The 24,627-nt window shown below is 47.1% G+C and overlaps 7 protein-coding genes across 9 annotated transcripts; 3 read left to right on the forward strand and 4 right to left on the reverse strand.

Annotated features, from left to right (window-relative positions):
* Positions 1 to 486: 486 nt before the first annotated feature.
* BDBG_00010 (uncharacterized protein) lies at positions 487 to 5,160 on the reverse strand. Its single transcript, XM_002628718.2, has one exon. The coding sequence runs from the start codon at positions 4,079 to 4,081 to the stop codon at positions 1,235 to 1,237; it is 2,847 nt and encodes a 948-aa protein (XP_002628764.1). The 5' UTR covers positions 4,082 to 5,160; the 3' UTR covers positions 487 to 1,234.
* A 556-nt stretch (positions 5,161 to 5,716) lies between these two features.
* On the forward strand, positions 5,717 to 8,925 carry BDBG_00011 (ribulose-phosphate 3-epimerase). Its single transcript, XM_031719688.1, has 3 exons — positions 5,717 to 6,272; positions 6,786 to 7,037; positions 7,171 to 8,925. Exons 1-3 carry the CDS (start codon positions 6,030 to 6,032, stop codon positions 7,438 to 7,440), a joined length of 765 nt encoding a protein of 254 aa, XP_031575552.1. The 5' UTR covers positions 5,717 to 6,029; the 3' UTR covers positions 7,441 to 8,925.
* On the reverse strand, positions 5,720 to 9,258 carry BDBG_00012 (uncharacterized protein). The gene is made up of 2 exons (XM_002628720.2): positions 8,770 to 9,258; positions 5,720 to 8,680 (listed from the first exon to the last, which is right to left on the reverse strand). The coding sequence occupies exons 1-2, from the start codon at positions 9,013 to 9,015 to the stop codon at positions 7,877 to 7,879; spliced, it is 1,050 nt and encodes a 349-aa protein (XP_002628766.1). The 5' UTR covers positions 9,016 to 9,258; the 3' UTR covers positions 5,720 to 7,876.
* A 1,503-nt stretch (positions 9,259 to 10,761) lies between these two features.
* Positions 10,762 to 11,657, reverse strand: BDBG_00013 (uncharacterized protein; the record flags this gene model as incomplete). Its single annotated transcript, XM_031719689.1, has 4 exons — positions 10,762 to 10,907; positions 10,964 to 11,095; positions 11,167 to 11,440; positions 11,484 to 11,657. The coding sequence occupies 4 exons, from the start codon at positions 11,655 to 11,657 to the stop codon at positions 10,762 to 10,764; spliced, it is 726 nt and encodes a 241-aa protein (XP_031575553.1).
* A 1,760-nt stretch (positions 11,658 to 13,417) lies between these two features.
* Positions 13,418 to 17,202, forward strand: BDBG_00014. 2 transcript variants are annotated; one of them, XM_002628722.2, is made up of 3 exons: positions 13,418 to 14,021; positions 14,090 to 14,519; positions 14,597 to 17,202. In XM_002628722.2, the coding sequence occupies exons 2-3, from the start codon at positions 14,244 to 14,246 to the stop codon at positions 16,358 to 16,360; spliced, it is 2,040 nt and encodes a 679-aa protein (XP_002628768.1). In that variant the 5' UTR covers positions 13,418 to 14,021; positions 14,090 to 14,243; the 3' UTR covers positions 16,361 to 17,202. The 2 variants fall into 2 exon arrangements, with proteins under 2 accessions (XP_002628768.1, XP_031575554.1); XM_031719690.1 differs by having other exon boundaries at positions 14,090 to 17,202.
* A 325-nt stretch (positions 17,203 to 17,527) lies between these two features.
* On the forward strand, positions 17,528 to 19,199 carry BDBG_16038 (uncharacterized protein). Its single transcript, XM_031724073.1, has 4 exons — positions 17,528 to 18,004; positions 18,098 to 18,158; positions 18,255 to 18,328; positions 18,449 to 19,199. The coding sequence occupies exons 1-4, from the start codon at positions 17,955 to 17,957 to the stop codon at positions 18,525 to 18,527; spliced, it is 264 nt and encodes an 87-aa protein (XP_031575555.1). The 5' UTR covers positions 17,528 to 17,954; the 3' UTR covers positions 18,528 to 19,199.
* On the reverse strand, positions 18,861 to 24,377 carry BDBG_00015. 2 transcript variants are annotated; one of them, XM_031719692.1, is made up of 3 exons: positions 23,889 to 24,377; positions 21,181 to 23,823; positions 18,861 to 20,984 (listed from the first exon to the last, which is right to left on the reverse strand). In XM_031719692.1, the coding sequence occupies exon 3, from the start codon at positions 20,967 to 20,969 to the stop codon at positions 19,320 to 19,322; it is 1,650 nt and encodes a 549-aa protein (XP_031575557.1). In that variant the 5' UTR covers positions 20,970 to 20,984; positions 21,181 to 23,823; positions 23,889 to 24,377; the 3' UTR covers positions 18,861 to 19,319. The 2 variants fall into 2 exon arrangements, with proteins under 2 accessions (XP_031575557.1, XP_031575556.1); XM_031719691.1 differs by having other exon boundaries at positions 18,861 to 23,823; positions 23,889 to 24,342.
* Between the last annotated feature and the right edge of the window lie 250 nt (positions 24,378 to 24,627).

Genomic DNA, 24,627 nt, shown 5'->3' on the forward strand with positions numbered 1-24,627 from the left:
ATATTCTATAAATAATTAATAAGTTCTTTAAAACTTCTTTTACAGAGATTATTTATAATTCAGATAGCTGCTTCTAAGTATCTACAGGTAACAGTAGAGTTTATAGAGATTAAAGTATAGAAGTTTCTAGTTCTTTCAGTTATAATAGATAATTACTAACTGACAGAGCTTGAAATATAAGAATAAGTACTTACAGATAATTATTCAGTGATTCACAGCTTGATGTGATATATACTGATAGCTACTAGAAGTATTCACAGTAGAAAGACAAATGTAGAAATCAAATATATAATAGTATTCAAGCTGAGTTATGAATAGTAGTCATGAACTCCAGCCTATATAGTTGTGTGTAGCTAAGGGCTGCTAACTCTATTGATTACATGAGAGATAGGAATAGGGGTAAAGAATCCGCGAGAAGCGGGATTTCTTACAACAGGCCGTTGCAGCTTCCTCTACAGGCGGTCACATGAGGTGTGCATTTTTTCAATCAATCATATCACAGAATGAGGCCTGCAAGATCGCGCCTTCTATTCTAATCAGGTTTTTAATGCATCTAACATATTGCTTCGCTTCGCTCCGCAAATTAACTCTATGTTCTTTCTGTATAGATATAATGTAGCTGGCTTCTCTCACATGAATACAAGAGATTAACCATTCTACAGTTCTTAAGGGCAGCTAGCTTTGATCATAAGATTCATATACTCTGTACAATAAACTAAAGTTAAATGCTTAAAAATTCCCCAAATGGTGCTACAGATATTATTGCACGTATTATACTCTGTATGAACTTTGATGGTTTATAACGCTGTTTTCAAATTTCTAAAAATCACCAAATGATCTCTTCTGTAAATAATTCTTGCATATCACTAGCATGATTCATAATAATATTGTGTAACACCATTATATCTCCTCATATTTCGGATTGACATTTGCCATTTCATAGGAAAACTAGGGTAGCAAATCCCAAAACAGTTACAGGTATTGAAAAAAAAAAAAAAAAAGAAAAAAGAAAAAGGGGGGGGAGGAAGGAAAGGAGAGAGGGGCAGAGAGAAGGACGGAATGAGTGGAATGAGGGAAGCGGGCGGGATAATCAAGTGAGACAGTAGGAATGGTGGATAGACTATGCACGAGCAAGCAGCAAAGATGGAGTGTACACTTCACTGTAGATTCAATATCAGCGGGAAATGAATTGCGGGTGACGGTAGTAAGTGACAGTTTAAAGAGACGAATAGCTTTAAGCGTAGCCATGGACTTTCTTGGGCTTCATCGCCCATCCAGTTACGCACCGCCACCCCGCTCCAGACTGCTGCCCCTCCGCATAAACACCAGGGACCTCATCCAGTAGTTTTCCCTTCTCGCGGCCCATCTCCATCTGGAGTTTCAACATCCATTGTTCCCACATCCACCCACCAAGCAGGCCAGTGATATTGGCTATGTTGCTCGTAGTTCCCATAAGTTCACCGGCTTCAGGATGGATATCTGCTTGCGTCTGAGGGGCAGAGGTTCCCGCACCAAGAGGTAGAAACATCCATGCTCGCTTGGCTGATGAGAAATTGGCTTTCTGCAGTCGAGACATGAAAGACTTAGTAGGGACAGGATCGTACCCGCGAGTCTTAAGGTTAAACCCAAATTCAACAGATACGGCGGCACCATACGATCCAGCGCGAATGATCTCCGAATCCATCAGGAAGAACTCGAGGATACCTCCTGGTTTGAGGCATCGAAAGCATTCCTTCAAACACAGATCGTACTCGTCCTGCTCTTCAGCATATGGGCGATCGGTCTTTAACAAGGCGTGGAAAGTACGAGAAGATATGACGTCGAACTGATTGTCGCGAAATGGAAGTTGCCAAACATTTTGGACAGAGACCTGTCGATGGTTTGAAGGCCCGTTCATTCCTGGATTCACAATGTGCTGCTTCGTAACAGCCGTGTAAACTTTGACGTCGCGGTGATCCCTAGAGACATGCCACGCCCAGCCGCAAGATGGTTCGCCACCAAGGTCTAGCACTCTAATTCGCCGGGATCCGGCACTCTCCACACCTCCCAGAGGAACCTTTGCTCTAGCAAGCCGCTTCACAGCCGGGGCAGACAGGAGAGAACCACCCTTCAAAAATTTTAGAGCTTCCATTGCCCACACTGAACTGCGTAGCTGATGTGTTGCATCCTGTTCCTTCTCCAGCTTGGAAAACTTAGCTTGGTCAGCAAGGATCTGGGGGACGGTGGAATTCCGGGGAGCTTGGGAGAATGGCCCGCGATAAGGAGGGCGAACAGGGTCATTCAGGGCATATTTCCCAACGAGGCCGTCGATGTGCTTGTCCATATAGCTGAGCCGCGTTGCCTGAACGGATTCGAAGCGCAAGTTGCCATGGGAAAAAGCATGACGGGCATTAGACTTGCGTACTAAGCGCTGAAAGGCTCGATAGAACAAGGCGCCACCCTCCACAAGATGACAGGGGGACTTTAAACAAGCGCCGTTTTCCAAAATAGTGGCTAGTCCAAGCGACTTCCTGGTCGAGTTTGGCGAACTATCTTGTGGGCTTTCCGCGACAATTAATGCCGGTGCGCCCTCAACCTGGTTGACGGGATTAGTCTCACGTAATGCGGACAGGTAGGCTGTCTGGGCTGCGAGCCAAATGCTTGTACGGTCGAGATTGGAAGTAGCCTGAAATTTCAATTCTTCTTCGTATAGTTCGTCGTAGTCATCCGCGATATGACCAATGCTGGAATTGCGTTCCCTCCCGACGGAATCAAAGGACGTGTATAAACCATCGAAGAGCAGGTAATTTGCTGCCTTCAGGGAGGCAGGGTCACTGCGACCCAACGGATACGTAGTGGGAAAAAAGCCATCAGATATCATGGGCTGGTTCCAAGGGCAATTGTAGAAATTCTCCGCTGTAGCAGATGAAGGCGGTGGGATGGTAGAGAAACACCAAGTATGGCGTGCATCGCCTCCTAGTGACGAAAAGAAGCCGCCCGGGGATGGAATGCTGAGAGGCGTGAACGGATTTGAACCAGCGGAAGCAGGAATCGCAGCGTTCATGCTCCGGGGTCTGGCAGAGTACAGTTTCACTTCCTGCATTTCGCCAATTTCGTTGACTCCAGAAATATCAGAGTCGCGATCACTATCGTTATCTAACTCGATATGTTGAAGGGTGGCAAGAGCGTTTGTTGGAAGCTCAACACCTATGTTCGAACTATCCGTTGACGAGGGTCTATTGATTTCCGGGATATCCAAAACACTTTGTACGTCAATTTTGGGTTCGCGCTCCGGAATACGCGGGAAATGACCCAGGACATGGCTCCAGTCTTCGGGGGGTTCCATCTCAATCTCAACCTGAGGACTCATGGTCGCACTGTTGGGGGATTCGACGTTCCCATTAGTATCGGAGTCAACGTAAAAGCGTAGATACTGTGCATCCCAATCAACGTCTGATGCCACTTCCAGCTCAGGAGTTCGCGGTGCGCTCAAAGTAGAAGGTTGGTCCGAAGCTGCACTGCCATCTAAGGATGGAGGAGCATATACCTCCGGAACAAACCTTGGCAGGCGAGAGAGAGCTTCTGGCGAAACGGGTATTTTGGGCGGCGGGGTTGGCGGAACAGGGGAATGCTTGTGGAAAGAATTGAGATTGGCCCAATGTGTCGAGGAAGGGATAACAATTGCGGGATATTTTTTGCGGCTACTACCTGACGAAATCGTGGAGAGTTTTGATGACTTGGTAGATTCGCTGTTCCCCTGGCTGCAAAGGGACGGACAACTATCGCTCAGTTCCCCTTCATCATCCTCATCAGTGGCATCGTAGAGATCGTCAAAATCGGGGTTCTGTCTAGGGCCTAAGTGCATTGAATGGGACGAATCCGTAGATCCTGGGGATACAGCGCGATGTACAGGCCCGAGGGGTGAGCGGCGGGTCGGTCGGGTCTGATTCACTACTGAGTGCCGACCAGCGGCCGCGAGCTTGTAATCAATGGTCCTTTTTCCCTCAAACTGGGACTCTCGTTTATCTTCGATTATGGTATTAAGGTGTCCACTTCGACCCAGCCGAACTTGTGGCTTTGTTTGGATGAAATGGTTCGCCATGGCAGCAGATACCGGATCTGTGAGCGGGCAAAATCCAAATTCGGAGGTTTTCAAAATTCTTAAGCACGTCGAATCAATAAAAATAATAAATAATAAAATGAATAAAATAAAAAAACCAACTAAACGGCTGATCCGTCCTCGGACTGGCGAATTGAATCAAGATCACTGTGCCCAGAATAGGGTTTGGAAAACAAATAAGATATGGTTTTAACCCGATCAACAGGTTAATTTCACGAACAAACCGTACAGAATCAAAGAATGGGGCTGAGGGAAACAATGAGAAATAGAAATAGGAATGAAAAAGAATAATAACGATTAAAATGGACAGCGAAAGGGAAAAGAAAAAGAAGGAAGGGGAAAAAAAAAAGGAGGAAGTCAAAAGGTGCACACTCAATATGCACTCAGAGGAACAACCAGAGTTGAAAGGAATAAATAAAAGATGAACGCAAACACATCCAGGATTCAGCAGCGGCATTGAAATGGTATTAGTACTCGGTGATTGTTACTCAGGGCCACAGGCTGCGGTCACAATAAGCACCCACGGTCTTCAGGATGAGGGTTGCGAAGGGCCATGATTGGACATGGCAGCATTGACAGCATTGGCAGCATTGGCTGCAGAAACAACTCCAAGGGGCCTTGCATGGAACAAGCCTGAAGAGTATTTGGCTGTTGCTGCCAATCAAGTTGATCATAAACCCTCTTCTGCAACCTCACCTCCCTGAGCCCTGAGTCTCTGGGCGGGCGACACGCTGATCGAAGTGACGTGACGGATTTGGGGAGGTTTGGGGGACGAGAGGAGAGGAGTAACTTAACTTTTATTAGTTAACAATTAACTTAGTTAACTTAGTTAACTATTGGTTGGTGTGTTCTAAGCGCCCAGCGTCCAGCAAACCAGGTCCGGCCAGACCCCCAAGCCATCGGCCCATCGTGCTGCCCAATAATAACATGCCAGTGCCGGCCATCGCATCGCCAATTCAGGATTCAGTCAGCCCTTTCATTATTGAAGATGGATTGAAGATGGATGCCAAAAGTAGGCGCGGTTGCAGGGCTGCAGCGAGAGGCCTTGTAGTGCCACTAATAACTTAGTCACCCCGCCGCCAAATAGTTATTATTATAATTATTATTATTATTATTATTTCGCACTCCAACTCCTCTTCACCCCCAAGCTTTGATTATATAGTTAGTTACGCGTAGTTATACCTAGCTAACTGTATGTGGAGATATGACCATAAACTAACTAGTTACGGAGGAGAAGAGAGGGGATTCCGAGGTCCACTCATGTGTCAAACTGAGGGATATACATTTTGTACAGGACATACAGTACGTAGTAGCGTAGGCTACCCAACTACGGAATATTTGAATGAACATATCCTATAACTAACTAGTTAATAACTAACTGGACTGATGGTTAACTTAGTTTAAATTGTGTAAGATTTGCCTTTCCCAATCAGGGATAGCCTCGGCATTCCGAGTTTCCTTGTTATTCCTTCGGAAATGGCGGGGCAGAAATTGCAGAAATTGCAGAAAGTGCAGCAATTGAGCATTGTTATTATTGTAGATAGCATTTAATTGCGTCTTGGTGACAACTCTCTTCTTCTTATTCTTCTTCTTCTTCTTCTTCTTCTTCTTCTTCTTCTTCTTCTTCTTCTTCTTCTTCTTCTTAGTTAGTTATTAATTAACTATTAACTACCTAGGTTGTCTCTTCTATTGCCCGCGAGAGCTTTACCCCTCCCCGAGGTCAGCTTAACTTGTTCTTGCTACTCGCATCATCTCACCTCTCTATTTCTCTGCCTAGGATTCCTTGATCAGTTTATTTATTTATTTATTTATTTTTCTTCCTCGCGTCCATATTCGTTCTATAGGAGTCCATCTGTCCTCTCTTCCAGCCCACTCATTCGCCATCTGTCCGCCCTCCTCCCCTCCTCCTCCTCCTCCTCCTCTTCCAACCATGACGCCGCCAGCTATCATTGCTCCGTCCATTCTATCGGCAGATTTTGCCGCCCTTGGGTCAGCATGTTCAGATGTGATGGACTGGGGAGGTGATTGGATTCATGTGGATATCATGGATGGCCATTTCGTCCCCAATATCACTTTTGGCCCGCCCGTTGTAACCAAAATCCGGAAACATGTAGCCGAGCCTAATAAACACTGTGAGAAAGGTACCTTTGATTGCCATATGATGATTGCAGAGGTGAGTTTTGGTTTGCTATAATCCCCCTCAGCCGTCGAGTAATCTGTTTCTCTCGATGACCACAGAGTTGTGTTTTTTATCGGATTATCATTTTTCTTTTTCCTATTCTTTGAATTGGCTTTTATTAATTATTCATTTATTTGTTCATTTTTAACATATATCGACTCAATATTGGACGGTATCCAATGAGCGCGGGCGTAATATTTGACTTTGGAGGCGCTTCCCCAACCTCCCATTGTATTTGCCAGTTGCTAGGTCCAGGGCTGTTTGAATAGTTTCAATTCCGCTTTGTTGTTAATTCACGATACCATGAAAACAGGCAGCCTGCAATCCAATTTTATTGGAAAAGAATAATTTGCTAACTCATCTGCTGCGAGAGAGGAGGGGTTGCTGCGCCCCACAACCCCCCACCCAGCCACCCAACAAACGGCGGCCGGGGGAGGGTTGTGTGTCCGGCGCCAAAACAGCATTGAAATCCCCCTCCTGTTACTGCGCATGATGTCACCCACATAGCCACAGAAATGGGTGAAAGAGTTCAAGAAAGCAGGTTGCAACTTATACTGTTTCCATTATGAAGCAGCCGTCGCGTCAACCGCCGCGAAAGACCCAATGGATAACTCCACAACGCGCCGCACCAGTCCCACCGAGCTTATTCGGTATATCCATGATTGCGGTATGCGAGCTGGTATAGCTATCAAGCCAGAGACGGACGTTGATGTGTTGTGGGATATACTTGATCAGAAAGATGAATTGGACACACCTGATGTGAGTCTACCATAACCGCTCGCTACCGCCATAACAAATATAATAAATAACCTCTTTGTACGATATCCAAAATTGCCCGTTTCCGATTGGACTCTGGCATTTCGATCTAATACTAACCAATAATCCTCCACAGATGGTTCTCATCATGACCGTGAGACCCGGATTTGGCGGACAAAAGTTCATGGAGTCTCAATTGGAGAAGGTCAGGGCGCTACGAGCACGGTATCCCAAGATTAACATTCAAGTCGACGGGGGTCTGGGAGAGGACACCGTGAAACTAGCGGCGGACGCTGGGGCCAACGTGATTGTTGCTGGGTCGGCTGTATTTCATGCACAGAATCCTGGGCATGTAATTAAATTACTAAGGAATGCGGTTGAGGATCAGAGGAAAAAGTCCACTTGAGGAGGCCAATGCGAAGTCCATGAAGGTTAGATAGAATTGATGCTTTGCAGGGAATAAGCAGAAACAGCCGATGTAGAAGACGTAAATACTCTCAATACCGTACTGTACATACAAAAATGTTGCTGGGGCGGTTGCGCCTAAGAGACCCGCAAAGGGAAAAGGAATTCGGGAATAGCCCTTTAAATGTCTTTGTGGCGTTTGTATCAAGGATCAAAGGTGCAATACACCCAGATGTGATATAAAGATAGGGATCACCGCACAAGCAGAGCAGCAGCTAGTGAATTATCCTGATTAAAGGGGTTATTTTCTATCATTTTAGCTAAGCGTATAAATCCTGGATTAGCTCTCGTAGCCTCCTCATAACCCACTTCAGACTCAGTCTTCCGAGGTTTCTGCGGTGGTCTCTCCTTCGCCCACTTTCTTCTCCGTGCTACCTTCATCCTTGCTTTGTAGTGGGTAAATCTGCTCCCTCTCCCGCATCATTCTCCTTCCCTTCGACGTGTTCGGTTGCAGGAACGGCATCTGGCTTCTCAGCTTTTCCTTCATCCTCAAGTATGGCCCCTTCCTGCAATGTACTAAGCTCTTCGACAAGCTGGTCTTGGTCGCTGGGCGACGTGGCAGAGACCACAGACCCACGATGATGCACCGGCATGGACACTCCTTCGGGGCTGTTTACCTTCAAGTCAGCAGTGGATTCGGCAGCTACCCCAGAGAGTGACGGTCTGTCAGCCGAGATGCTTTGACGAATTTCTTTTATACGCTCTAGTGCACTTTTCGGTGCCTCCAGGGATTCCGGGCTCCGCTTCGCTTCAGGTTCGGGAGTTTTAGGACTCTCCTGCTCTAATGCAGCCGAGGGCCCTTGGGCAGTCGTAGCCTCAGACTGTTGTGATTCCGGCTGTTTTGATTCAGGCTGTGTTGAGATCGATTTGGCGGCTAGGTTTGTTCTTGTGTTGTCCTTAGCTTTTGAAGCTGCCTCTTCCCCGGCTTGTCGTAAAGCGAGCGTGATGCGATCTTCCGTATGTGATTCCCTTGACGGGGGGGGCTCTTGTATTTGGATTCGTGAGGGAGTGGATTCTCTGGGAACTGAAGTTGCAGCGGCTGTGACTGAGGGGGCAGTAATATCCGGTTTTGACGAAGCAGTAGTCGTGGCCGACGGTATGGGGCTACTTTTAGACTGCGAAATCTGCAGTTGCTCTTTGAGTTCCCCATATTCATTCCATTCCTCAATCTCTTTTAAATCCTAAGCATGGTTCTGTCAGCCACGACATATGCACCCGTGTATAAATATACACCCAATATATGTAATATACAAGTAAAAATGCCACTCACCGCAACGACCATCTCGTCCCTCACCAGCACGGGCAGGCTTTTCCCCTTTGACCGCCTACGCCACATTGTGCGGGCTTCCTCATCTGTGGCAACATCAACAGCCCGAAACTGAATTTTGTTGGCTTTTAGGATTGTTTCCACTCGCGAGGTGGCTGTGATTATGTGGGATGAGCCTGCAGTCAGGGAGGTAAAGAGATAGAGCGTGTCGGTGTCAGAGAAGTAGGATTTGGGGAGAGAGTTAGCCATGATAGGAGACCCGACGAGTGTTGGTTGCTAGGGATTAGATAAATACTGTAATTTGCCTGTACAGAAATGCAGAAATATTAGAGTGAAGGAGCTCTTGAATAATGAATTAGAAACGGCAGATAGAACAAAGCGTGTTGATAACCACAAACAAAATCCATGGCTGAAGGAACAAACAACCGATGATGTCAAGAAGCCGGTGGATTGGGGGATTGTCACGTGTGCAAAATGTCTTGCTGTCTATTCTGTAGTTAACTAATGGAGGAAGCAACAGGGAGCACTCTCTCTCTCTGTACTCTAGTCAACAACTCCTTTATTTTCATTTCATATTAGATAGAGCCAACTCTTCTCACCCTTTGACCCTGCTCATGTCTGTGATTTTCAAGTTACTTGCTTTCTGTTGAGTGTCTTTTCCCTTTATCAAAAATTATCCTCATCTGTTGTGAATAATAAGAACAACCTTCACACATGAACTATAATATATTCTATGACTCTACGGATTTAATCTGTTCTTACCCAGGCATATGGAGCCTTATGAAAGTCATGAAGAGAATAGTCATATACAGGCTTCTTTGATTTCTTCTCTCTTTTCATCCTGGCAAGGAGAATTTAAAAATCTGAATACACTGAGAAGTTAGTATGCTCTGTATATGTTCTTCATTGAAAAGAATATGAACAAGAGTGATCATTCAACTGATTTATGTTACATACTGTTGACAGATAACAGGTCTGAAAATAGAGAAGTGATTGTACCTCCTGCACAACATTCACCTGCCTTAAGGAAAGTAAACCGCATCTGGCTGTCCTTGTTTAGAATTGCGACCAGAATCCTCCCTCTAAGAGTGCTATGCCCTGCAGTGTCATCAATTGTCTATCCATTCAGTCCTCACACCTCAGCTTATAGAAACTAAAATGTCTTTCTCTCTAATGTTCAAGCAGATTGAGCTTTGCGGCTCCTAGCTAGTAGCCATGGTACAGAAGGATACATGGAGACTCTCTGTGGATTGAGCCAGCCACACTACCTGTATGTTGGAGTCAGAGCTTTTGCCGATAAATTTACTGAACCCTCAAATTTTTCACTGTATAAATCTTAATCACTATAGTGTGTACAAGTTTCCATTCGGCACTCTGATGTTTCTTTTGGAGAAAGGTTGCTCCACTGTCATGTCACTGAAGCCAGTCTCATGGAAATCCAGGGACTGTGCAATAAAGGCCAATCTTTGAAGTTCAGAATGAGGTCTCTTCTCTCATGAAATTGAAACTCTGCTGTTTGAATTTGTCCATTGTGTTATTTCAGTGAATTCTGTGTTCTAGTCTTCTTTGAATGCATCCACCAGTGCTTCCACCATGCTGGCAAGAATAGCTTAATAGGCGGGATCTTTGGCCTGAGAGTCTGAAATGCAAGCCAATGACTAGTGAGGCTTGCAGTGGAAAAAAAGTATTCACACTCATAGCCCATCATAATGAACTCTGAGGCACAGAGATCCTCAACAAGCTGATATAGTGAGCAGAGAGAGTGGTGTATCACAGATGTGGTAGATTGGGATGTTGTGGATTTTTGATTCCAGATTGATGCTCATTGTGAAAATTAGAGTGGTTTTCAATATCTTCCACTGATAGAAGTGGATATGGCAAAGGAATATCACCATGGAAAGGGCCAAACAAGAAAGAAGAGGGTTGACCATGGATGGGGAGAGGCATGTATTCGCTGTAATGTCGGTCGAATCTCCAATGGAGAATGGCCATGAATTATGGCTCCAAGCGGATTGCACATTTTGTTGTCTGGCGGTGATAACCAGCGTTCGATCTATCTTTGTTTGTCTCGTTGCCCAGGTGTTTAACGGCACAAGCTATTTTTTGAGAAGTCTGCTGCAGTTGATTCACCCTATGCTCAACTTAAAACATTGATTAGCGGGATGATTTGAAGGAGTATCGACTGAGCCAGACTCACCAGAAGAAAGGATATCCCTGATCGGCTTCTCAACCTCCACGTTCCCTGGACGGAGGCGGTAGAGAAGATCTCTAGCATATGCAGCTGCCACCATCGCTGCATATCGTTGCCATTCCTCATTCTTGTGAGACTCTGAATAGTCGCATATTCCGCGAATTACCAGACAGGGAAAGTTAAACCATAGTGGATTGCTGGATAATCACCATCTTCAGTCCGTTGGGCACGAACTGTCAACTTTGATGGATGATCACCACAGACTACCGCACAGCTTGGTTTAATGTTTAGGGGATGAATGAATCCAGGTTTATATAGCCTGTCACTACTTGGTTCTGGTCGCTTATACTTCTTTTGTAACCTCGGCTTCTTCTCAAGAACACTGTTGACAACCTTCATGAGCTCAAGACCTTCATTTTCAAAATGTGCCTTGAGTCTATTCACAGCCTGTAGGACTGTTGGCGGCTGGTTCAAAACCCCTGTCTGTATGAAATTATCCACATGAATCGTTTTGCCGAAGTCATACTGGAACCCACCACCCACCCATCCCATCCCGCGGACTGATCACCACAATGTCACCCAGGCGGATATCATGCTGACTTGGGACGCCGCCGCCAATGCCGACATCAGGCCGTTCTAATGTTGGGAAAACAAAACACCATTGCCACTGTTGCTGCAGAGGAAGTGCCATACTCTCCATCAGGCAAGACAGCTATGGCAACATTGTGGTTCCCCACTCTTCCCAGGGTGTAATCATTGTTCTCATTAGGCTTCCGTTTGCCTAGTGGTTGGGTGTTTTTCATCAAGAAAAGCTTGTGCCGCGACATACTCGAGAACGATGGCACAGATTCAGCCGATCGTGTAGTCCTGAGGGTTTGCTATGCTAGCTGCCAGAGTTTCGCAGCGTCAAAGTGTCTAAGGCAACTCAGAGTCGGAGACTTGACATTCTATCGCTTGTCGGATTGGGTGGAATTACTTTGGATATAGGTATTGTAAATGCCTGAGTGTTATCCCTTTTTTTTTTGGCTTCGCAAGAGAGGTTTAGTTAGCAGAACAGCTGACGCCATGAATTGAGGCAATGAATGACTTTAAGAAGAGCGCTGTTGCTTTCAGCCTAGAGGATGGCTCTAGGCAAGCTGCAACCATCAACCATTAATTAAGCGCTTGGGCTTGACATGGCCCCTTCTTTTACCAAGAGCTGGGAATTACTGCTACTAGTAGACACTCATCACCCTTCAATCTTGCTATCTGGATGGTCTAAGCACACGCAAAGAGGGCCCCAAACCTCAAGGGTCATGGGCGATTACCCAGTAGTATCTCACCAAGCCTCGCCTCCCTCAGGTGCAGCATGGTCAGTAAAGCGGCGTGCCACCGGCACTCCTCGAGGAGGATGATATTGTTGGACGGATTGCAAGCTTGTCGAGCAAGTGTCAAAGATAAGTTGATTGAGGGGAGCATGGGGGCATGTGACTCCGGTTCCCGGAAGTTCCAAGGTTGTCCTGCTGTCGCAATAGCAAGCACGACTGTCCCTGATTTGCGAGGGTCATCGCATAGATCCACATCATTTTAAACGAGGTGTCCGTTCAATCTGGTCAGAGCACGGCGTCACTGAATTGTAGTGGCCGCTTGGTCATGACTGGTTTGCAGATGTCTCCCCGGCTTGGCGTGCAACTTCGACGCTTGACGCTGCATACATCGGCGGCTACGTGGCAGGCTCACATCCAGTAAGCCCTGGTACATGGGGTCGTTGGCCCCCATCAGCACCCCAAACAGCTCACGAGGTTAGCTCTAATGCATGGACTTCAATGGGCATTTTCATCTCCGGACAAAACATTAGACGACACGGGATAATTGACAACGCAACTAATCCCTCAGGGAAAGGGCATCATTGTGTGTTATGCGCCAGTCACGCACTGTATTTGGGCGTTTCACTTCAACCGTTTCAAGGGACGAATCGATGCATGCTGGAAGAAAGAATGGACATTTTGCCAAACACTGCAGCGGATTCTTGTCCTGGCGTCGACAATAGTAGTAACCTAGGGATATAATGAATTGGGCTATCCGCTGTTCCGCAGTTCCGCAGTTCTCCTCGTCGTCTCAGATGATGTAGGAACTCTCTGGAGGCCTATCACTTGAGTATACTCCGTACGGTGTATAGAGTAAATGATCCTGAGAGAATCCCCCCCCCCTTGGGACGAATGTGAAGGCGGCAGGGGAAGGTCTAAAGCTTTCTCAGCCAGGACTGTTGTGATGGTGAGAGAGAGAAAAGAGAGAACGGTTTGGTGGGGCACCATCTTGTTGATAATAGGAACAAGAAAAACCCATCATGACCCACGGGCGAGAATTGGATCAATTATTATTGGAGCCCATGTTCATTCGACAACTGGCCGGCAACTCCCTAAGCAGCCGGGCCAAAAACCAGGCCCATTCACAATCCAACCGTCGCCCGATTTTGCGGCAGGACGACGTTCCTTTGGTCGCCTCACTTTGAAGCTGCGGGTCCATTGGAGTCCTGGTTGGCAGTAGCTAGCAGTAACTAGTTAGCTGGAAGTGTATTGGTTGGACAAAGGGACGAAGGTTCTGTCAGAATACGCTCCCGTAACTATTTCCAACTGGAACTGCCAGCCAGAGAGTCGAACCCGGGTTTGTTTTGTGTCTTTGTGCCGGATCCCAATAATAATAATTATTATTGATGTCGCGATACGAGGATCCTGCACCGGGTCAAACCAGTCCCAATTCTCATCATTCCTTCATCCTTAGTGGCCCTGCGGGTTCACTCTCCAATCACTGCCTTAATAACTTCATGGTTATTCAACGTCGACATGCTCGTATTGGCTGCGGCTTCATGCACGGCTGCATCCCCCAATCCAGCTAGAAGGAATTTCTGCTCCGTTTTATAGTCCTGCTTGTCCTCTCTTCGCCCTCCGCCGATTGCTCTTCTCTCGGCCTTCCCTTTCACTCCCTCCCGAAATACATACAGACATTTTGTCAGGACAGTCCTGCAAAGGCTTCGCTATCAGATCAGAAGATCAGGAAGTCTTCTCTCTGACTATCTATCCCTCTTGTATGTCAATTCAATAATACTGATCCTCGCTTTTGGGGAAAAACTGAATATTAATTAATACAACCCAGATTACCTGCCTTCTCCCCAAAATCCCTCTCTCTCGTAACTCCTTCAAGGAGCCAGGACCAGGACCGGAACCACATCCACCACAACCACAACCACAACCACGACTCCAACTACAACACTTAGATAACACGATTTGAGGCACATCTAAACATAGCCATGGCCCCTACTTTCGACGATAGCCTCTTCACATCGGCTCTCACCTCCTCCCGGAACGTCTTTTTGGCCAACAATGCACATCTCCCCGAGTTGGAACGTGAACAACTTTGGAGCCAACTCCTCATCTCATTCATGCCTCATCAAAATGTACTCGCCGGAAACACGTTGAAAAACGGCGATGCGAGTGGAACCCCGGACCCTGCTGCCAAACGATCCTGGGAAGATGTGCCGCGCACGATAGCTTCAGCATCACCTCCAGCCAAACGGCGAGCCACCGTAGGTCACCACTTCTTTGGTTTTCATGTCCCTTCTTCTTGTCTCCTCTTCACTGGTTTAACATCGGCTGCATGTAGACTCCGGAATCTCAAACCGCGGTTGATCCAAGTCGCCCAGTTCCCCAACGTGCATCTCCTGCCACTGTCCGTGTGAACCGTCGCCTCTCGACCAGGTCGCGAAACGGGGGTTCACCACTCCAGAAAGCCGGAAAGCTCCCCAATGTGTCATCTCCACACTCACTAGGCGTCCCGGTTTCGGCCACTACCCCCCCGACACCTTTGGCTCCTAAGCAACAGTATTCCCTCCAAGCCCAACAGCTAAACATCAGCAATATTCACGAATACTCCCCTTCGGAGTACGCCCAGCAGCAGTCTTTGGATGGTCTTCCTGACTCACCATTCATGTTTGAGCCCGGCCCCGAGTCCTCCCCGTTGAGCAACGAGAAGTGGCAGTATACCACCCCCTTCTCTGACGGTTTGGTTCCCCCACCATCTCGAAATTATTCGAGAAGTAACTCGACCGCAGCTGTTGAGATGAGTCGAACTGCAACAACAGATTCTCTCTGCGGAGGAATGGGTATGATCCGGTTCGATTCGACCGGATCAGTGCCTAACAATCTGGCAACGCTAGATGATCATTCTTCTTCCTCTCATCTCTCTCATCAGTCATTAAACATAAACAATGACGCTAATTATTGCATTGCCCCATCTCCTATTTCGAATTTTCGTTCGAGTAGTAACATGAATAATGTTCGCTTTTTTTCTCAATCGTTGCCTGAATCCAGGCCTGCTTTCCCTAACATTTCTCCTTCTACTTCCCTTGCTTGTTCCCCGTCGTCCTCATCCCCCCTTTCTTTAACTCCTTCATCTTCTGAGATGAAGCATTCTCTGTCTAGCGCGAGCGATAGCTCGTCGCTGTCAAATCAGTCTAGGGCTGTGCGGAGGACTCAGGAGCAAATTGTGCAAGGCACACGGCGTATCGCCCCAAAACAAGAAAAGAAAACTGCTTCACACTCAAAAGTTGCAGAGCACACAATGCTTAGGATTTCGTCGGAAGATGGCACGTCACGAGAAGTAGCCGCAATTCCAAAAGCCTCTGTTCACCGTCCCGCCAGAACGAAGACTTACTGTGGTAACTGCAAGGAACACCCAGATGGCTTTCACGGCGAACACGAGTTGAGGAGGCACGTTGAGCGTGTCCACTCAATGGTCCGCAAAGTCTGGGTGTGTGTTGACATCTCGCCTGACAAGCAGTTCCTCGCAAACTGCAAGGCTTGCCGTAACGGAAAACGGTACGGCGCCAACTACAATGCCGCCGCTCACCTTCGACGCACCCACTTCAACCCATGTCAGCGTGGGCGCGGAGGCCGCGGAAAAGACAGCGAAAAACGCGGTGGTAAAGGTGGCGGCGTTCTTCCTCCCATGGATGTGCTAAAGCATTGGATGGAACAACGAGAAGAATATGTCATCGACAACGTCATCGACAGTGACAACGTGGCTGAGGAAAATATCGCTGCCAGTCCCTCCGAACCCAACGACAGCAAGGGCTACACAAATGACTCCCAAGACCAGAACGACAGCCGAAACCCAAGTCAATCGGACGAGGTCTCTATCACACCAGAAACAACCACAGATCTTTACTCAACGATGACTATCGACCTTGACGACCTCAACGCGACGACTTCGAACTCAGATCTCTATGGTCAGGGGTTCCCTAGTGGGTATGATGGTGTTGAACAAATGTCGATGAATGTTCTTGATTCATCATCCTTCTTCGATCCGTCTCTGTTCGATGCTCATCAGTTGGGTGGGCTCGACCCCTTTATTCCCGTTATGTTGTAGAACACCGTTGGTCTACGAGCCCAAAATTTCTTCTTCTATTTCAATCTCCTCTACTTCTATTTCAGCTTTCTCTTCTTTTTCGACTTGTCTAATTCGTTTCTTTTCTTTTCTTTTTCTTTTTTCTTTTTTCTCATTCTACTTTTTCGTGTACTTTTTTCTCTTTTTCTCTGTTCCTCTTTCACTTTGTCTAATCTTAATTTTCTCATTTTCCAAGCTGGAGCATTTATTGCCTCCACACTTCTTTCCTTCGGATTCTTATCATCCGTCCAACATCTCACCATGTTAGCGGACTACGAATCTACTTTTTAACGTACTTTGAATGATGACTGTAACGAGTATGATGGTTTACCTATCTACTATTTCTATTTTCTACTTTTCTTTTCTTTTCTTTTATTCCCTAAATATATATCTTGCCCTGGTCTATTCAATAATCGCCTGAAAATCTCCCGCGATTCAGTAGTTTTATGTATAACCTACGTTTTTCCTCTTCGATTTTCCTTATTTTTGAATCTCTCCCCCCCTTCTGATTTCTATGTGCTCGCTGAAACATAGTAGCTAGCGCGGTTCCCCTCTGCGGCACTTTTTGAAATAATGCTAATAGTACCTATTGTAATGTTTTTTTTTTTAAAAAAAAAAAAACAACTAACTCCTTCCTACGACATTGATCCGTCCACCCGGGTTTTTTAAAGTTCCAGATACTGAAAAATCTAAAACATGTTTCTCCCTCCCTCTTTCCGCCTCTTTCGAGTGGCTTTATCCCAACGCTGTACATGTGTAATCTACACGCTGCACTAGCAAGATAATTAACAAACGTGCATGAATAATAATAATAATAATAATAATACGCACAAGGAATGCCCGAATCGCTGTTGCTGCGGGAGTGCGGAGTCTGGTGATCATGATATTCAATTCTGTGTCCAGCTGACCATTTTAATGGATCTGCCTCGGGATTGATTGGCTAGCTCAGGGCGCTTCCTTCCGCCTTTGGATGAACTGTTGATCCTCGTCAAGCCTCACCAGAGCGGGGCTCAGGGTCTAGGGCTGAACGCGGGCCATCGATTCCTACTGGTTGCTGCTGTGGGGATGCCACCATCGGGCGCCGGTGAAGCCATTTATCCGACGGCTGAGCGGGAGAGCTTATTGTGTGATTGGCTGGCGGACAGGGCCCAGGCACAAGCGGGATGACTAAGTATGTGGTTCGACGTGGCTGGACTGTGGCTAGGCGCTAAATTGGCGCTAATATGGCGCTAATAGGGTTATCACGGCGCGATGGTTGTTCTACGCCGCGTAGATCATTATTATCCACCCCGGAATCGATTCATCATCTATAAGACTTATAAGGTTACGACCAAAATTCCCTCGGTGGCGAGGTTGTTGTTATTCTTCGAATAATAATCACCTAGATACTACTGTGTCTAGACGTCTATACGATCCAACACAACTATCGAGTCTGCTGACCCCAAGCGAGCAAAACTATACCACCATTATTCTCTCCAGTTCTAAATTATAATCTAGAGACTACTCTTTTCTCCTTGCGTTAAACCCCAACAACTTTACCCCTATCTCGCTCTCTCCTCTATCTAGAGACATCATCATGGCTTCTCAGGGTAATTACCCGCAACAGCCTCCACCTCCCCAGCAAGCGTAAGTTCTTCCCTCGATCCCCTTCACCCGCTCGCTCGCCCTTCTACAATCACAACAACCACCTAACACACTAGTTTTTTGTCCCCGCTTTAGCTACGGTGGCTACCCGCAGGGCTATCCGCAACAGGGATATCCCCCTCCGGGCCCTCCTCCGGTACGTTTTCCATTCTCTATCCTATCCCTCCCTCCCGTTCCTTGCTGCCGGAGCGCCCAAGCTCATAAATAACGCCTGACACAAACCACCGCATAGATGCAGATGCAATACCAACAGGCTCCTCCGCCAGAATCCCCCAGGGATAAAGAACGTGGATGCTTAATGGCCTGGTACGTCTATTATCATACACAAAAACACACACACATATATATATATATATATATTATATACCCACCTCTCCCTTTCAAAAATTTACAGTATCACTAATATCTCTTTTCCTATGATATCAGTCTGGCAACGCTCTGTTGTTGCTTCCTTTGCGAGGAGGCATGTGAATGCTGCATCGATTGTATTTCATTCTGCTGCTAGTTTTGCTAGTCTTCGTCTGTTCGTACTCCGTTGTTGAGCTATGCTTCATGCTTATTCGTCGAATGCAACATACCTACATACATACATATACGACAACACCCTGCATTCTGTGCAGTGCATAGCGGGTCTCTTGCTGCATTGATCTTTTTTTTTCACTTTCTTTTCTCTTGGAGGGGGGGTTATTTGGTTACTGCGGGCTTATATATATGTAGCTCTATTTGATATTCTGTTGATATTCTGTTGATATTAACCTGTAACCCTATTCTGGGGCCATGATATTATTATTATGGTTCGTATAGCCCTAGGTTACAAGGTGGAACGAGGTTACGATCCTGGGGCAGTTAGTGTAGGTTCTCAATCCAACAAAAATGTTTGGAAATTCAAAGTGATACAGCCATAACGGCCTTATTCTTTTTTCATCATGAAACTCTGACAGATTCTCATGTGCATGTACTCGAAGTTTAAGGGGTGGTCTGTTGAAATTGAGTGAACCGCGTAGTAGTAGTGCATGTATCATTAACGGGGTATCAGAACAGTAGAACAGGAGAGAAGTAAAAGCTAACTATTGCGTTCAATATTATATATAAATATCTAACAGCCGTTCAACCAAGTTCACATGAATCATAATCGTATCCAACCGCTATATATATCTGCACTTCCATGTCATTAAAGCACACCGCGCCGTAGGAGAAGCCCAATAGTGGAAACAGAACCAAAAGAAAAAGATTCATCAGTCGATTCAACAAAAGGCATGTAAGATCATATAAGCCCCTAGAACGCGACATTGCTCACTTACGCCATTGCATTTTGGAAGTCCTCGGTGCGACGCTCCGCCGCCTCCTTGGGAGAAGCAAGCACCCATTTATCCTTAGCAACCGGCTTCAGAACCCCTTCTTGGACCGCCCACTCTCTCAACGCAACATCTTCGCAGGTTTCCACGTCGCGCTTCCCGTAATGTTTCCCAACATGCTCCATACGGTCATCCCAGCAGTAGGTGCCAGAAAACTCCCGGCCGCAGAAGGTACATATACTCCGCCGCGGCGCTTTCCGCCGCTCAATCCAGCATCTCTTACGCACTTTCTCTAGGCTCTTGTCAAAGGCATCTTGCTCCTGCTTGCTTGGGGAGACTCTGTTAGATGACGCCCACGGAGAATGCATACGTCGTTGATGCTGCGTGAAAAGGTCCTTGCGGTTGAAGTCATTGGGTGAGCGCAGGTTTTGTGAAGATGAGGTCGGAATGCAGGATGATGACGCCTCTGGGGTGGAAACATTACAGCTTCCCACGTCGCAGCGGTAAAATCCAAGCTGGAGATGTTGAGAAGAAACGTGGCGCTTCCATTCGTTTTTGGCAGAGAAGGTACTGTGGCAGCCATATGGGGCAAATACGCAGATAAACTGACGATCGTTGGGCTTCTGTTGGGACCAAGAGGAGTAAGGGCCTCGAATAGACCGCCCTGATTTTAGCTTGCGTCCCTGTTTTGTGGCCGGCTTGGAGAGGACGTGGTTGCGCGTTGATCTGCGGTTATTGTTTAATTTCCGTGGTGGTGATGGCATGCTTCGTTGAGATTGGATGGAATATGCTGTCCGCTTGCGTGGGAGCGGCCCCGGCTCTGTTCTGGGAACTTGCTCGGATTGAATTTGGGTCATTGGGGAGGCTGTTTGGATATTGATCTCCTTTGGAAGTTCTCCAACTTCTTGTCCGTCTTGGTCTGCAAGAGAGGATTTGATGACTCCAGGAAATGAGCTCCTCTTGGGGAAATTTGCGTGGAAGGTAAATGATCGTCCAGCCCATCCAGAGTCGATTTCAAACCTTTGTTCTGCCTCCGGGTCTGGATCAGGGTAGTGTTGGACTTCGCGAAGGCTGACTGAGTGTTCACTTCCACAATAAGAGCCTTCCACGTTTGTGGAGAGGAAACAGTTCGATGGCCCTCGATGTTGGAAAGTGTCACTTAGAGGTGAGGGAAATGGGCTATGACTGCTGGTGCATTGGGACTCTCGGGATGCATATACATGGCTCCACGACTGTTCACTCAAGTTAGAATCGGCTTCTGTCTCACCGCCACATGATCCGCTTGGGGATTCGTATCTCCAGCTTGAACGAGATAAACCACTGGGTTCGCCATCGCTCTCCTGGGCTGATAATGTGTGCAACTGGTAAAACCTAACGTGTGCAATCTCATCCGTAGCGGGAATTGGCGAGCAGCTATCGGCAGACTTTACCAAGTATGGAAATTGAGTCTCCGTGTATGTTGTTCCGGCCGCTATGGCATCATGTCGGAGCTCGCAGGTATCAGAAACATAGGGGTAGCTAGCTGGGGTTGTTACAAAAGGCAGAGTAGTCGCATTCATGGATAAAGAGTACGGGTCTCTCGATGGCTCATCACCGGAAAAGCGAATATAAGGAACGTCGTTTATCTCTTGGGTGAACCCGATATCTGCCATTTTAACATAAGCAAACTATTATCAACTCAAGTCAGCAACCTCCCCAAGGTCGTGGCATCCGTAGAAGCTTTCGAAGCTTGAGCAAAAAGTGGGTATTATTAGAGACAGAAAGATGAACGTATGATGTCATGTCAGACATACGAGTATAAGTGAGCTCTTCGGAGGTATTCATGTGGAGGGGATCATCACTCAATATAAAGAAACTTCTTACCGGCCCATCCTAACTAGACTTAATGGCCCTGGTAGTTAATCGAGTACGGCGTCAAGTATTAACCAAACGAGCAAGCAACACACGAGGAGATGTCGCAGAGCCGCACAGCCAGTCATAATTTCTACGCTGAGAAAGAAAAAAAAAATTGGTTGTCGACTCTGGTCGAATCGAGTGATGCAAAGCTCAACCCTGGTCAGCCCCTGCATGGGCAGGATGCGGGCGTTGGGGGCTGTTTGTCCAAAACTGGTTCGCCAGGTCAATTGATAGCGGCAGTGCCTGGCGAGTTTGCGAACAAGACTCTAACTAGCCCAGTGGCCCAAGAAACATGCAAGGATGTCTGGGGCGCATTAGAATCATAAAGGGGCTACGAAAGCAGCCTACAAGATAGCCCTGCCCTGTGAAGGGAAAGTCAAGGCCGGGGATCGTCATCATTTCTCCTCCTTACGGCATCCAAGATCTGCCGTCACCCAAACTCCGGGGAGTCGGGACCCAAAAGAGACTCGGGTGCATGATCTTCGAGTTGAGTTATTCTTGGAATCGGCATGGTGACACTCGTTATGGTGGATTTTGTGCCGAGGGAGAAATATGTGAAATTTCAACTAGCATCCTGCGGCACAGCTTTCAGCGTTTTAGAGGGGAACGACTGAGCAAAAGCAAACATCCGGACGCTTCAGACTGGCTGAACACGTAAGATGCTGTTATAGCATAGTTATACGCTGTACCCAAAGAAAATTACACGGCTTGCTATGGTCCTTTGGGGTAAGTAGACTAATGTTGAAGCCCCTTGTCTCCAATAAGAATTCTCCTTTGTAAGGTGCCAGTTGGATCGGAACAACATCGTTCGCCTGCGCCGACGGCGACTCCTTGCGAGTCAGCCACATTGGGGGATCTGGGGCATCCTCAATTCCTCATTAATACAGCGTAATAATTGATGCTGGGGAAATCCTCCGTTCAACTGGGATCACCGCGGGGCAGCGAGGTCTGGGGACACTGGCTTGCGCTAATGTCACCAGGCAATCGAAAGTGGCTAATTACTTTTGAAGCTAGAACGCGATGGATTAAAAAACAGGGCAAAAAAGAAAAATGCGTTGCTTCATGGTAAACTCATGTTCACGACGGCTGCTGTTAGTAAATCTCGACACAACCGCTCATGACTTAAGCGGAGTTAACTATCAAAAAAGGCATGTACGGAGTAACTGCCCATCTGATTTTGTTTCGCTTTAGCTCCAGCTGTCACCAAGCTATGCAAGGCAAACCGGTGCCTTTGCGCATGAGGCAAACTCGTTACCATGGAGTTGACCAGGGGTTTGGGGGTTTCGAACCAAAACTCAGATTGCTGGTGAAGAGTGAAGCTGCGTCCGCTCAAGGGAAAAACGGCACCATGTTACACCAGGCGTAACCAGGCGTTGTTCATGGGCTCAACCCCGGCGCCGCCACTATTCCGTACAAGCGCGATCAATTCCTGTTCTAGCATCCGCAGAGAGGAGGGGGAGAGGGGTTAGATTCCGCGATGGACTGTGCCGCTAGCTAATTTTTAGCAATGTTGAAAGTTGTCGGTGGGCAGTCTTGGACGAAGCTCTTCCGCTGTGTAGAGCTGGGCAACTCTCGACCCAAGTATCCCGGCTCGTCGGATGGTTCATCCATGCCTTCCTATCCTATTAGAACTATCACCACCCCAGAGTAGCTGTGGTGTTGCTCGCTCTCGAGGATATGCAAAAATGTTTTGACAAGATATTCTTTGTAGCCTCTTTTGAAGAACTGATGGTTTCCACCCTAAATCTCAGCGAGCTTCTTTGCTTCGGCGTTGAGAAATTTGTTACATGTGTCCTGTACAATGGATACCCTATTATTGACTTAGCACTGCAAAGATTGCTGCTTAACAGGGTGCAACTATTAATAATTCCAGAGGCGTGGGGTGTCCCCGGCTCCTGATAAGACTCCACTTCCCCGGTTTAGATCTAATTGCTCATCAGTATCTGCTTTTGTACCTGTGACTGTCTGTTTTTTCTTCTTTTTTCTTTTTTTTAGAGAGAGATGGAGGGTCAGCGAAAGATTGTATGTACTACGTTACTAGTTATATTTAGAAACGTTTGCCATAGCACAAAACAACACAGAGCAGGCTCTGCGATTCAACTTTGAAGGAGTATGAAATCTTTAGCCATTCCTTGCTTAGTGTGAAGATATGAAGGACTTAAATTGTTCTACTTCCTAATTAATAGAATGTTGTCTGTCAGTTTTTTGCCTTTTTTCCTCCGCTTTCTTGATGTTCTAATTCGTGGCATGGTGGCTTGGGGGCGGGGGGGGAGAACTTTCCGGTTTTGAGATCGGTACGCGGTACGTCGACTCAAGCCCTTTTGCTTATGACCTCTTCTGGCTGAGGAAGGGTCCTTTGTCAGGGAGGCGGATCGACTTGCGTGAATATTTGGAACCCGCCTGGCATGGGAGCGAGGCAATTGGGGCCCCTTCAAGGAGCTATTATTGCAAACTTCGATGTTGAAAGCCTGTCTACGCAGTAGTCGAATGTGTCCATCTCGCTTTGCTAGATTTGGAAGCCTAATCGCACTAGCCCCCAAGTCCACGAAAAGTGCGTGGCAGTGTCTTCGAACTGCCGATGCACCTCGCTCCGTGTTGCTATTTATTATTCTTCTTCCATTAGTTATCTTTCCCGCGATGATGTCATTGGAGATCTGCGTTTGACGATACCATACCGTTGATGGGATTTCACCGGGAGTTCATGAATCCAGGGCTTGCAAGATTCCCAAAACGCAGTCTCTTCTCCCAAGCAAAGGAAAGGCAGGCTGCGCATCGTTCTTTTCTTTTGCTTGTCAAGCAGAAGTAGTTAACTAGTCGCCGCCTCTCATAGGCTGTGAAAGTGAAAATGCGCGCCGAAACAACGCAGCAACACCCCAACCGCCAGCAAGGATCAAGGATGGCGGGCGGTAGAAAAAAAACTAAAGCATCCCCACTAACGATGAAGCTCAAAGCAAGTAGCTGATTCTCATCCAATAATCTCGCCGGGAGGGAGCCCGTAGTTGGGAAGGGATCATTGGGCGAGGGCAGCGTGGGCAGAGAGGAAAGGCGGCGGTTACTGTGCCGGAGTGGAAGCAAGACGTGCGTGTGAGGCTCAAGCGATGATTAATCCGCCTCTTACCCACAATCCGGCGCCTTTTATCTTTCCAAGTCCAACCTCATGCCAACTTAACCATGAGTACCAGAATAGCTATCCACAAGGGTAAATTTCACTGGGCATGATAGATGCCCGCTTGTTCGGCAGCAAATAATGATCAATACTCCAGACGAACTATCAGCCCTTCCACGCCCAGTTGAAGTCAGCTATGAAGATGAAGAACTTGTTGGCGCAATGCGCGCTTGGGGATTGTAAATAGTTGCATCTCAAGAGAAGTTACAGAGTAGAGGCTCTGTTTTGAACCACTGTTTTTTCCTTCC

This window comes from Blastomyces gilchristii (assembly GCF_000003855.2).
Source record: "Blastomyces gilchristii SLH14081 genomic scaffold supercont1.1, whole genome shotgun sequence".
Lineage (NCBI taxonomy): Eukaryota > Fungi > Ascomycota > Eurotiomycetes > Onygenales > Ajellomycetaceae > Blastomyces > Blastomyces gilchristii.